Here is a 12,649-nt window from a genome sequence, read left to right as displayed (position 1 = left end):
ATAGAAAGTATTGTCTCTTGAACGTTTGTTTGTAGAGAGTATCAGCAATAGTGAAGACCAAACCAGTCACAAAAGGGAATAGTGTACTGGTAGAGTTCCAAATGTATTACTTTAATTTATAATGTCATGTTTGATATGAGGACATCCCAAAATGTATTCGGTTATGGAAGTAAGTTTATCTGATAAATTAATAATGACAATTTCCCTTAAAAAAAAAAAACCTTTCAACTAAGTAATTAAAACATAAAATCGCTTAAAAATGTGCCACATTGATATTTTTTTATTAAATAGATAAGTATAATGGTAATGGTAAATAAAGACAGTCCCAAGCATCCAAAGAAATGTAATGGTAAATAGATAAGTTCCCGTTTATTTGAATTAATATTAAAAACCAAATTGTCCGACTATACCGAACTATATCGGGCCCATACATCACTAAGATAAAGGAAAATTATTAGGTTCTCCCAAAATATGGATTATATGATCCTTCTATCCCATCATAAAAATGTCATGTAATTGAAATCGACATTTATCACTTTTACAGATAGTTTGAAGAAAATTTCCTCAAATCTAGTTTGGAGGAAAACTCTATCCAGTTTAAAATTGTCAAATAATTACCCAATATGACAAATCTGGTCTGATGGCTCTATCCCTTCCAATTTGTCACTTTGATAGTTTAGTTTGGACAAAAATAAATACAAAAAAAAAAAAAAAAAAACCCATACAGAATCTACATTGAAAGTCTCACATGAATAATATTAAATGAGTAACACTCCCAGCCGGACAGGTGCCATTTTTGTTTTCACACCAACCAATAAGAAATAGCCACGTAGGCGTCTAACCAAATTTGAAGTTTGATTCGCATACAGGTGATCCTCCTCCCATTCTCTCATTCTCTTTCTCTTCCTCTTCTTCTCCCTCTCCCTTTTCCCTCTCCCTTGAATCGAAGAATTGACGCCCCCAAACAAAAAAATGAAAACATATCCCAAACATGATCTAGCATCTTCCTCTAATCTGTGGACGTCGACAAGAAGAGAAATGAAAACAAAAAAACCTTACATGGAATCATGAGCTGGAAAAACTTTATGTTTGTCTAAAAATGATTTTGTAATGAACTTGATTGTAATAGATTTTTCATGAATGGTTGTGATATGAAATAGCAGTTTTGACTTAGGAGTTTCAGATTGCATCTTTTTTGAATTTGGTGGTATTGTAATTAGGTCATCGCTCTTTGAATTTAGCACACACAGTGGTTGCCCTAAAGCATTAGGGAGTTTTAGATCTGTAGAGGAGAAGAAGAAATTCGGGGGAGAATAAAAAAAGTGATTCGAAGAAGAAGGGCTATGGGGTTCCAGTCGAAGAAGTGCATCGCAGAAGAGAAGGGCTACCAAAGAAGTAGGGGAAAGAGGGAAAATAGAGAAGGGGTTTACCTGGATCTAATAGTGGGTGTAAAAAGGAAACTTACACCCGACCGGCTTAAAGGTTTTTCCATATTAAATATAAAAAAGAAAAAATCTTCTTTGCAGCCTACTGTTGGGAGAAGCCCCAGCACACTCAACATGCTGGGTTGAAAAAAAAAAAAATTTATGTGAGGTGTGTGGAGAGTGCAATGTACAGTAGGCTGATGAGTAGCATTTCTCTATAGAAAAACGTCTGCTATGTTTAGTTATTGTTTTTCAAATCGAATTATCTACTATAAATAAAGAATTAAAAATTACCTTGATCCAATTGAATGAACCGCGACTGTTCACAGTTCAGATCAGATGGGTTAAATTATTAGAATGCAGGATTAAAATTTATAGGCTATACTCACCTCCGGTTAGCCCAAATAAGTACAGGCCCAAATATTTCATTCAGCTTTAAATTCATGGTAAGGGCTTTAGTTTGGTCTTCATTTGCCTTTTTGATGAAGTGGGTCCAAAAGACAGTACCTTTTGGATTGGGCCCAAGGAGGTGAGTTTTTTTTTTGGAAGGAATGAGAAGAAGATGCTCAGCTAGGGTTTCAAACGTAAAGAGATGATGGGGATTACTTGTGTTGCTTTTATATATATATATATATATATATATATATATATGTATATATATAACCACTTGGCCACCAGTAGTATGAATGAGCGGTAGAAACAAGGGGTCGAGTAGCATTTTCCCTTTTTAAGTTACTTTTAAGAAGTATGGCATGAATTAAATCTTAGTTTCAAATCTGAATATGAATTCACCACCTTAAAGTATTAGTATTAGGCTATTAGGCCCCTAATTAGTAGGACAATTGGCGGGAATGTTTTTTGGTCCAGTCCAGAATCTGGGTTCTGAACCTGGCCGACGATCAAGCCTAACTCATATTCTCTCGCTACATCTATATCGAGTATCAATCTCATATATCCGTAAAAGAGAAATGTTATCCATAACTTTTCTTTATCAATCTACCTTCTTTTTTTTTTTTTAATTACACAACCATTAAAAATATATTTATCATTTTAACTTACCTACCAATCATTCAACGTCACCTTAGAAAATAATGAATAATGATGGTTAAAATACTTAAAAAATATAAATTTTCCTTGTAAAAATCTATGGAAGATATGCTAGATATATCATCTCTCTCCCACATATTCATATACTCGTGGCTACAAGTGGGGAATTGGGGAGAGAATCTTCACAATAAAGGCCGCAGACCACAGGAGGTCTAACAAGTTATGAGACAAGGGAATGGCTAGTTAAAAGAATCGATCAAAGTTATAAAATCTCAGTAGGTATTTTTTTTTAAAAAAGGATAATGCGGAGAATATACTGTACATACCGATGCATAATGTGACAATAAGTGTCTGCACAATAATTATTAATTTCTATTTACCTCTCTTCACTGGTGATAGCCCCGTCTAAGAACAGATAGGAACCCTCTGGATGACTTATCCTTGCGCCGTTCCTCTCCTTCGTCCCCAACCTGTTCCACATACATGCAATGATTAATCCACATAGATTATATGTGTTTAATCAAGACCAAACTGGACTGAAATGCTAGAACCACACATTTTATAATCTGAATATCATTTAAAATTTATGTGAATTTGGGCACGAGTCAAAAGAAAATAAAGGGAAATAGGAGTTGGACGAGATGATGAAATGCATCAGGACATACATGATTAAAAGAAAACATTTCTGCCAAAATTTGGTATACAAGAGAAGCAAAAAAAAAAAAAAAACTACTTTTTTCTCAATTTTGAAATCATGCTCTAGAAGGGATTGTCCTCCACGCATAACAAGAACTTACCTCCTTGGCTGTTTGCTGCAGGATCTCTATAACTTTGGAGAAGTCCGGTCTTAGTGCAGGATCTTGCTGCCAGCATCTCTCAAGCAGCTCCACAAGCTTTGGGTGGGCGTGCTTTGGGATGGTAGGCCGTAAAGCCTGGAAAACATATCAAACAAAAGCAAATTGCAATTCATGTTCACATAAAAAAAAAAATCATGTCCAGATACCAACCTGTGATAGATATACCATATAAATCCAGACCAAACATAGGTAACCGTATATAATCATTAAACTTATTCAACAAGGTTGCGGAAAAGATATTGTACCTTCTGAACCACTCCAACAGCAGCTTGCAATGGGGTTAAGTATTCATATGGGAGCTGGTAAGAAGCATAAGAGATAATTGGATTGAAGGGGCAAATTTAAGAAACAATCGTTATCTCCAATTCTGGGGAAAAAAAAAAAAACAAGCATTACCTTTCCAGTAAGCAACTCCCATAACACAACTCCAAAACTAAAAACGTCAGCCTTATGATCATATGGCTTGTGTTCTATAACCTTCAATGCAAAAGGACTGTGGTAAGAAAATGACAAATGCTCAACTTCCAAGAGCAAGATAGGAAATAATTGCTTCCAAGCAAACCAATTAATGGTATACACCCACTGTAATAAGAAAAAGGCAGCGCATATTCGGCAAGAAATTTAGGTTGCTACTAGCTACTAGCTACTTTCTCATATGCTACTTCACATCAAGATGTCCTTTTTTTTTTTTTTTTTTTTGATAATTAATAAGCATCAAGATGTTCTTTCTTTAATCTTTTTCTCTCTTCTGACAAAACAAAAGAGAAATATACAATATTTCTAAAGAAAAGAGGGAAGAATTATAAATCCTTTCCAGCTCCAAAAAGTTGCAGAAAAGTTGGGGATGTCCTTAATTAACATATACATGATTTCAAAGCAAGTTTTCCCACTAACTGATCCACATTATTTTTTTCCTTTTTTTAACGGTGGCATCACAACCACTGCATGGTACCTAATTCATAACAAAATATTATAAACTAATTCTAAGAAGTTGACTGCATGCTAACCATTCTTCAAACAAAGTCAACATCCAACTTGCCCGTATGACCTATCAACGGGGCTACGCAGCAACCCACCATTTTAAATGGATTCATTTTCAACTGGATGGTCGCACAATTATGTAAAGCCAAACCCACTTGGAATTAATAATATAGCCAGGAATCCAAGGAAAAAATTGTAATAACTTCATACACGATGCAAATAGCCATAAGTAGATATTGAGTGACAGATTGGCGGAATAACTCCTTGTTTATAAAGAAATTCTTATTTTTTTATAGGTAATGTTTATAAAGAAATTATAACAAGCAACTGCATATTGTCATATCACTAAAGATTCCAAATAATCTAAAACAAATGCAGCTCTTGAAAAGGCAGAGTAAGTGTACATTGGAAGACTTTCAAACAACTTTTTATAATCAAAGGCTCCAAGATTTAAAATAAAAGATTCACACCTCAGGAGCCATCCACCGATATGTCCCAGTTTCTGCAGTCATAACCCCAGACTGAGCTTTTACTCTTGCAACACCAAAATCAGCTACCTTAACAACCTGAAAGAAAAAAACATGATTAAAAAATAATACAAATAAAAATATGCTAGGATGCTGACTACATATCGTTGAAACTTGAAACTTTCTTCCAAGATTAATTTAGATTCCTCAAAAATGTAAGGCCACTGAGAAAATGAACCCAGAAAAATTATTAGGAAAAAAAAAAGAAGCATGAGTAGTCAGGCCTTGTACATGCTGGATTCTATAAAATCAGACAGACCATGCACTGAGGAAAATACTACCCATATTACAAAGAAATATGTGTTCTAAACCATTCGAAACATATAATCACCAGAGATTCTTATCGAGACACACAAATTATGAGGATATCTGCATTGTAACATTAATATTGTGGATTTTTCAACCAAAAAATACACTTTGTACATATATAAGACACGAAAATACGAATAGAGGCTTGAGAAACTCCTTACCTCATTTTCGTCCATTAAAAGATTAGCAGCCTTCAAATCTCTGTGGATTATATTATTTTCGTGCAAGTAGTTCATTCCCTTGGAAACATCAATTGCTACTTTGACCAAGGACGGAAGTTTGAAAACACCCTTTTGTTTATGCAAATAGTCATAGACACTACCACCAGACATAAACTCTGAAATATTAAACAAGAAAACAAATTTTGGAATGGAGAAAGCATGAATAAAAAATAACTAATATATCATATAACAAGATCCCAAAATCAAAGTTTATTCTAAGTAAAACCTAAACACATTTTTAAACTTGTTGGAATTCACCTGTTACAATGCACAAGCTTGGAGGCTTGGTACATGCACCTATGAATTGTACAACATTCTTATGTCGAACTTTCCTGCAATGATCAAAAGAAGGTTGTTAAAGCGCGTTAAGGAACCAACAGGCACTTGAAAGAAAAAATACCCCCCCCCCCCCCCACAACAAAAAAAGCGTGGGTGTGGGCCCTTCCAATAGAAACAAAAAGGAAAACAGCAGAGTGGAATGAAAAAGTTTAAAAGAAGCAAACTGATATTTTAAAATCAAAAACAGGGAAATATAAGTAAAAAGGAATGCTGGCAAAGTCATCAAAATGCAATTGCTGCTTTCAAGCGCGAATTTTTCCATATATAATACAGTTCTATATGTTACGAACATTTTTTCCGTTTCTCCAGTTGGTCACAAGAAAATTACTTATACACCTCCTCCACACGTTTATCAAGATAGATCTCCTTCAACCATGCATCTGAAAATGAAATAACTTCCCCTTTGGTTTTCTTTGGCACATCCCCTACCAGAAAGTGGTGAATGACCACATAAAATGTATAACCTGCATCACTTCCTGTCCATCATCTCTCACCAACGATCAAAATCAAAGCTTTCATCTTTGGGAAGTTGAGGTGTGTCTTCATCAATATTACGCTTATAGGTGATGATTTACTCATAAGTTTGATGACTACAATGCAGATAAAGAATTCCATTATGTGACCAGTCGCTGAGACACTCAAGTATAATTATGTTACAGTATAACCATGAAGCCTAGCTACGCAGACTCACACAACATCATCAAACACACAATGAAAAACAGATGCTAACTGGCCAACTAGGCAAACAATATGGTTCAACAAACCTCATAATAAAGACTTCCTGTGCAAACTCTCTCTGCATATCTGAATCCACATGCTCTTGCTTGAGAACTTTGATAGCCACTTCCTGACTACAGTACGTACCTTTGTACCTGATTCAATAAAAGAAGTTGGTGAATTGAGCACTAAAGAGCAATCAGTAGATGCCTAGTCAAAAATAAGAATCAGAGGAATGAATGTATCAATATGAACTTACAGATTACCGTATGACCCAGATGCAATTTTGTTTCCAAATTTCAAGTGCTCAGGATCAATTTCCCATACATCAATCCCATCATTAGGTATTTTCAAATAATCAGATTCACATTTGATAACTGTTTGATCAAGCTCACTAACAGGAGGTGATGATCGAGCATTTGGCCAAGCCTGCCACTAAATAGCAACCCCAAATTCCATGAATTATGGATGCATTATTTATGATATAACTGACGGGGAAGGAAAATAAGGAGGAGAAAATAAAATATGGATTTGTCACTCGAAAGAGTAAAAAAAAAACCATACTATTTCCAACTATCCTACTTGAAGGCAGAAATGAGTAGCAAGAAATCACCTCAATTTTCAAGATTTCCCTTTCCAGAGTAGTTTTAAGCTGCTCCGTGTCCTGTTTCAACCGAGTCTGTCAAGTAATGCTTGTGAACACAAAAGAATAGCTTTCTTGTAATAAAATTAGGAAAATAAAAAACTATTTAATATTTTCCATTTGAGTCCAATTGAGACGAAAGTAGGGTAACCTTCCCAAATGATTACTTTAAAAAATGTAGAAAGGACCAAAAAAACAAGAACACAATTATGGCGATAAAATTTTAGATTGCTTTGGCAGACCCATGGACCTTGTCTACATGCCATATAGCAGATGTTGGGCTTTATTTCCTAAGAAGAACATTCTTTCAAGCTAAATAACTAAATCATATAAAGTACCTCATGAGGCCAACCATCAACAACAAAGACATCTAAGGAATAACCATCTACTGTTGAAAAAGCATGTGCCTCTTGGATGTTTAGTCCCATCTCAGCAAGCAAGGAAGTCAGCTGCAATTTATTTTTCCACAAGAACAGTCACCATGCAGATGAGAATAATACCATATAATCAGACACAGAATTTTCAAACACAGAATTCTTGTATTTAATGCTTACAAAATTTTAAAAGGAAATTCATTTTTGGAATTGTGTAAGAGCTCATGCTTTACAAGCTCAAAGCATGTCTACTGCCATCAGTTTTGGTATGCATGCATACAAATATACGCAATCACACAGGCATGCCTAGACACAAAAAGATAGGAGCGCAAACACACAGCCAGATACGAGTCCATAAATCAATGAACTGCATATGAAGATAATAATCATTCTTAGATGTGAAAACCTATCAAATACCTGACTAAGGAGTTTGGGCTTGTCATCTGATGAGAAGGTGATTTCATGCATGGGCCTACGTGTCAACCACAAAAATTTATTTCATCAGAATCTCTCTTTGAAAGTATAGCAAGTTCATGTGCCTAAATATATTGGAAATCAACATTTGATGTACTAAAGAGGGGATTTTAATGTTTAAGTTCAATTAAAGCATTAAGCTTGTCAAAAATCTCATTCACTAAGTCAAAACTGATCATATACTAAAAGCACTAGAATGAGATAGAGAGAACAAAGCTTTAATAGAATTGGCCATGGATCATGTATAGTTTAAATTAAAATTCCAAACTATAGTTTACGGCAGGTTTGGGGGGTGAGATGAGACACAAAATTCTCATCTCATCTCATCTCATTATTACACATTTTTCAATCTCCATACAAAATATAATAAACAATTCAACTTTTTCAAATCTCAATTCACCTTTTTCAAATCCCAAAATAATAATAATATTAAAACACAATATTTTAAACTCTCAAACAAAACATAAAATTCTCGTCTCACCCCCAAACTTGAAAGGACCATTAGAACTGATATAAAAAAAGAAGTAATCAAATGCATTTACAATATTTCAATCTTCAACATATTGAGAACATACTTTTTTGGTACATACAATCAAATCCAAACAAAAGATGTTTAACCAGACAGGTTCTGTAAAAAGTTTCTAGCCCTAACCCAGTGAATAGTTTAAGATATAAGAATTTACTGAGACAACCAGGCACTGGCATGTACAGAATGTTCCTCATCTTGAGCATGAGAGGTATTTGCTTCAAGTGCAAGCGCTTCAAGGTTAGGAGATGAACCAAAGGCAGGAGGTGGATGTATGCTGATGATTGAAAAGCCAGCTAGAGATGTCAGAAATGTCACGGCAAATATCAAGCATCAAAGTGAGCAATCAAAATAAGCAAATTAGCTATGCTTGGATTCTAGGAAATAATTAAAAAACAGAAAAAAGTACCCTTTTCTGATAGAGCAGTTTAGAGAACTCTGGGCAGCTTCTTCACCAGGAAAATCTGAATGTACAGAATCCAGCTGATTCCCATCAGAAGCTGAATGAACCTGCAAAAAAAAAGTAGGATTTTTAAAATATATTTACCACTCAAAAATTTTAAACATAGAAAGTAAAAAGAAACGATTCAAAGAGAAGTGTCAAATTGTAAAAAGTAGAAAAGAGCAGAAAGGAAGCATGAACAGAATGAGGTCTAACCTTGCTTCCTGATGTCAAATAACATTAACAATTGAAGCAGGCCAAAAAGAGTGCAATACAAAGAGCATTGATGATTACAATCACCATCTCAGCATAGTAGTAGATGTATCAGAGTTGCAGCTTCATGATATGCATGCATGGTTAAAATGAGTCTAAAAATATTTTGTCATGATTCATTCATTGTCTACAAAGTGCTAAATTATTACTCTATATTCTATTTGAACTTTTAACCATTGTCCCAAGAATCAGAAGTAAAAGTCTAACTCAACTAAAATGACATGAAGGTGAAAGGACACAAACAAGTATGTTAAATATAGATAAAGCAGGTATGAACAAGCTAGGTCATATCCGTTTCATCCAATTAAGCCAAGACAAAACAAAGTCAAATGTGTGTATCTTTGACAGCCAACTCCAAAATGATCGGACATTATCAGATGTGGGCTTGCATTTCACCACAAATCTGGTTTAAAATTATATGTTTTTCAATGCATGTGCTTCTGTTACTGAGTTGAGTAATCAGCCAACATAACAGTAAAGGTTCTTGGAATAAGTTGTCCCAAATAGCGCTCTCATCAAACATCTACACGCTTCTAGGTGGATAACATAATAAAATGGTGCTTCTGGTCTTGAAGAGACGGATAATGACGTGCAGGACCTGTTTAAATCCAAGTTTCACAAGGTAATCAAATACGCCCCATTGGTCATGACAATGACCATTCACGAGACAAAGTACAGATAGGCTACATTAGTTACGGGACTAAGCTACAAATACTGAGTACCTGGAATAATAAACGAGTAGAAAGTCTTCAGGCGATTGCGCGCACACATTGAGAATGCAATGATTCTATAATATACGAGTAAGAAATGAACCAACCTGCACAAGGCGGACTTCAATCGCAGGGCTATTTGTGGGATCGTGAGCCAAATGTAGCAATCTCTTATGCATAAGAACATCTTCTGGCCTCTGTACATTCATATCCAGCGCATACCTGCATCGGATTTTATCAAACGGTTCAATGCAAATATAATTTGATAGAACAACAACCATTACAGCACCTTTCTTCTTCCGTCAATGCCCCAAAAAACCAGACTTTACCAACAATCTCGGCGGAAAACAAACAAAATTCGCAATCAATAATCAACGAAGTCAAAAAGGTAATTCGTCCAGATAAACCTCTAATAATATAAATAACAAAATTACGGCAATGTGTAAATACTCCGCTTCAATCTCAATGGCTCTGAGTTCTAAACATACCTTATGCAATACGTTCATCCATCAAACAACGTCAACCACACAATAAAAAGCAAAACGAACAACGCAGTGACATAAAATATATAATATATATTGAAGATGAACGAAAACCACGATTAGTGTAATCATATACTTTTACGTGCATTAAAAAAAAAATACAATCAAACAAGCACATATGTATATATATCAAAAGGCTTGGGAGGCTAGGGCATGCAGGGTAAAGGTACCGAGCGGGGAGACGATTGAAGTGAGCCCAAAGCTGGTCTTCGAAGCCAGGTTGAGTGGTCTCCGTATTTTCCGAATCCTTGAGGCGACGGAGAACCTCACTATAAACCTCAAGCTTCTGCCTCTGTTGCCGAGCCTGCGCCGGCGACGACGCCAACGTGTCGAGCGCCCTACTCCCACAGCTCTCCGTTTCCTCCATCACCATTGAATACTGAAACGAAACGAAAGGAAAAATAGGAGCGAGCGAGCGAGAGAGAGAGAGAGAGAGAGGTCTTCAGGTGTTTGGTTTACGTGAATGTAGACGATTCTGGGGAACACGGAAACGAGGAGCTCCGTTTATATGGAAACACGCAGATTTGATGTCAAGAGGCTGTTAATAACTGAGGTTAAACAACAATATTACATGATATTCGCAAATAATAATTTTTTTTTTAATAAATCTTTTTTTTTATAAATAAAATCAAACTATTTTCTGATTTAAAAGTAAAAATAAATATTTAGAATTTAACTATTTGGACGTTGCCTTGGTGAGAAAATACACAGTGTTTTTAGACAGAATTAACGATATATAGTATAAGATCATGAATATTAAATAATAGAATAAAAAGATTAAGATAAGAATGAATTTAGAGAGGGGTTGATGTTATAAAGGGAAAGAAATGAAAATTAATGGATATTTTAAAGTTTATCCCTTTTTGTTTTGCGTATGTATTGAATTAATTAATGGTATAATCATAATTTATTTATTAATTATGATGCGAAAGCCCACCTTCTGAGACTGCCTAATAGAAGAACCAGCAACTCCATATCTCACGCCACCACCCACTGAATGAATCACTATTTTAATCCTATCAAAAGAAGGAATCCAAGTGGTTCATGTCCTTTCCTCCTACTCATTAATTGGATAAGCTCGTACCGCTTTTTTCCCGGTGATTAATATTTTTTCTTTTTTTATTTACCAGACATGCATGCATGCATACACACACGCTCAAGCAAAACGAAATTTGATTTCTATAAATATTTTATAAAAATAAACTGATATGTATTTATCTAGTACGTTATATTATAATATATATTTTATATTATTCTTTATATCTAATGGGAATTAATTTTGTGTATTTTATTTTATATTTAAAATATTTTTATAATTTAACATTCAATATCGAATCACATCGCGTGAAAGAGTAGTAGAGATTTTTGGGAAGTTCCCGTTCAATCATGTACGTGTAATTTAATTTGATATGTCTTTGGTTGGTTTGGTTCGTTGATGCGACCGACCATGTGCAGAGTGAAAATGTGGGGATGAGAAAACGTGACATTTTGATAAGATGCATGATGCTTTCCCAGCAATACTACTTTCCAGTGTTTGGAAACCTTTGTTCTCCTAGAGAATAGTAAAGGCTGTAGCCTATAGATGCCCGCCCATTCATAAGAGAAAAATGATAAACACATTATTTTTCATGTTTTAAAATAATAGATATTATTATAAAATATTTTATAAAAATAACACAATTTTATAAAAATATCATGAAAAATATTGTGTATATCATTGCTCTCAATAAGAATCTCTGCCAGCATCATGCGTCCAGTACTGGCTGGTAATTACATTTTTCCGTTTTTTTGTTTAGAACGTTGGCGTTGGCTTCGTTAAAAATATAGTCACGTTTAATCTCTAACCGTTTTGTAATAATAATGTAAGAATCAAATTAAATTATTAATTAACATATGATTAATGTAATTATAAAATATGTAAAAAAAATAAAAATATCATTATTTTGATTAATTCAATGACTAATTATTCAATATGAAGTTATGGATAAGAAGGTTTTAGGATATATAGAAAATATGTACTTTTCATCAAAATTTAAATATGAATTTGATGAGTTCAATGCTAGTGCTTAAGCATATTGCATACACGATATGTACAAGTAATGCTATATGTAATTCTAAAGTGCGTAAGTACCGTGCAGTCGTTTTAAAAAATAGTATGATTCGATATTAAAAAATTAATTTTTTTTTCGTATAAGTCTTGTATTAACTCATTTTTTAAAAAATATTGTACAGTACTTGAACAC

At 34.3% G+C, this 12,649-nt stretch overlaps 1 protein-coding gene across 3 annotated transcripts; it reads right to left on the bottom strand.

The window, feature by feature from the left end:
* Positions 1 to 624: 624 nt before the first annotated feature.
* LOC109006631 (serine/threonine-protein kinase STY46-like) lies at positions 625 to 10,935 on the bottom strand. Of its 3 annotated transcripts, XM_018985978.2 has the most exons (17): positions 10,577 to 10,922; positions 9,972 to 10,086; positions 8,849 to 8,949; positions 8,597 to 8,716; positions 7,857 to 7,911; positions 7,404 to 7,514; positions 7,036 to 7,086; positions 6,682 to 6,857; positions 6,470 to 6,577; positions 5,625 to 5,698; positions 5,307 to 5,482; positions 4,780 to 4,875; positions 3,725 to 3,805; positions 3,574 to 3,627; positions 3,269 to 3,403; positions 2,852 to 2,941; positions 625 to 1,014 (listed from the first exon to the last, which is right to left on the bottom strand). In XM_018985978.2, exons 1-16 carry the CDS (start codon positions 10,777 to 10,779, stop codon positions 2,858 to 2,860), a joined length of 1,740 nt encoding a protein of 579 aa, XP_018841523.1. In that variant the 5' UTR covers positions 10,780 to 10,922; the 3' UTR covers positions 625 to 1,014; positions 2,852 to 2,857. The 3 variants fall into 3 exon arrangements, with proteins under 3 accessions (XP_018841523.1, XP_018841522.1, XP_018841524.1); XM_018985977.2 differs by lacking the exon at positions 625 to 1,014 and having other exon boundaries at positions 2,590 to 2,941; positions 10,577 to 10,935; XM_018985979.2 differs by lacking the exon at positions 625 to 1,014 and having other exon boundaries at positions 2,590 to 2,941; positions 6,682 to 6,851.
* Positions 10,936 to 12,649: the final 1,714 nt, after the last annotated feature.

The sequence above is a fragment of the Juglans regia genome, chromosome 16 (assembly GCF_001411555.2).
Source record: "Juglans regia cultivar Chandler chromosome 16, Walnut 2.0, whole genome shotgun sequence".
Classification (NCBI taxonomy): domain Eukaryota; kingdom Viridiplantae; phylum Streptophyta; class Magnoliopsida; order Fagales; family Juglandaceae; genus Juglans; species Juglans regia.
The sequence above is the reverse complement of the archived record's forward strand: the minus strand, read 5'-3'. Positions and strand labels throughout refer to the sequence as shown.

Coding starts and splice junctions, on each gene's coding strand:
- LOC109006631 (XM_018985977.2), bottom strand. CDS start 10,779: ATGGTGATGGAGGAAACGGAGAGCTGTGGGAGTAGGGCGCTCGACACG. Junction 7,087..7,403: donor TTGATGGTTGGCCTCATGAG/GTACTTTATATG, acceptor CGGTTGAAACAG/GACACGGAGCAGCTTAAAAC. Junction 3,628..3,724: donor GGGAGTTGCTTACTGGAAAG/GTAATGCTTGTT, acceptor GCTTCTTACCAG/CTCCCATATGAATACTTAAC.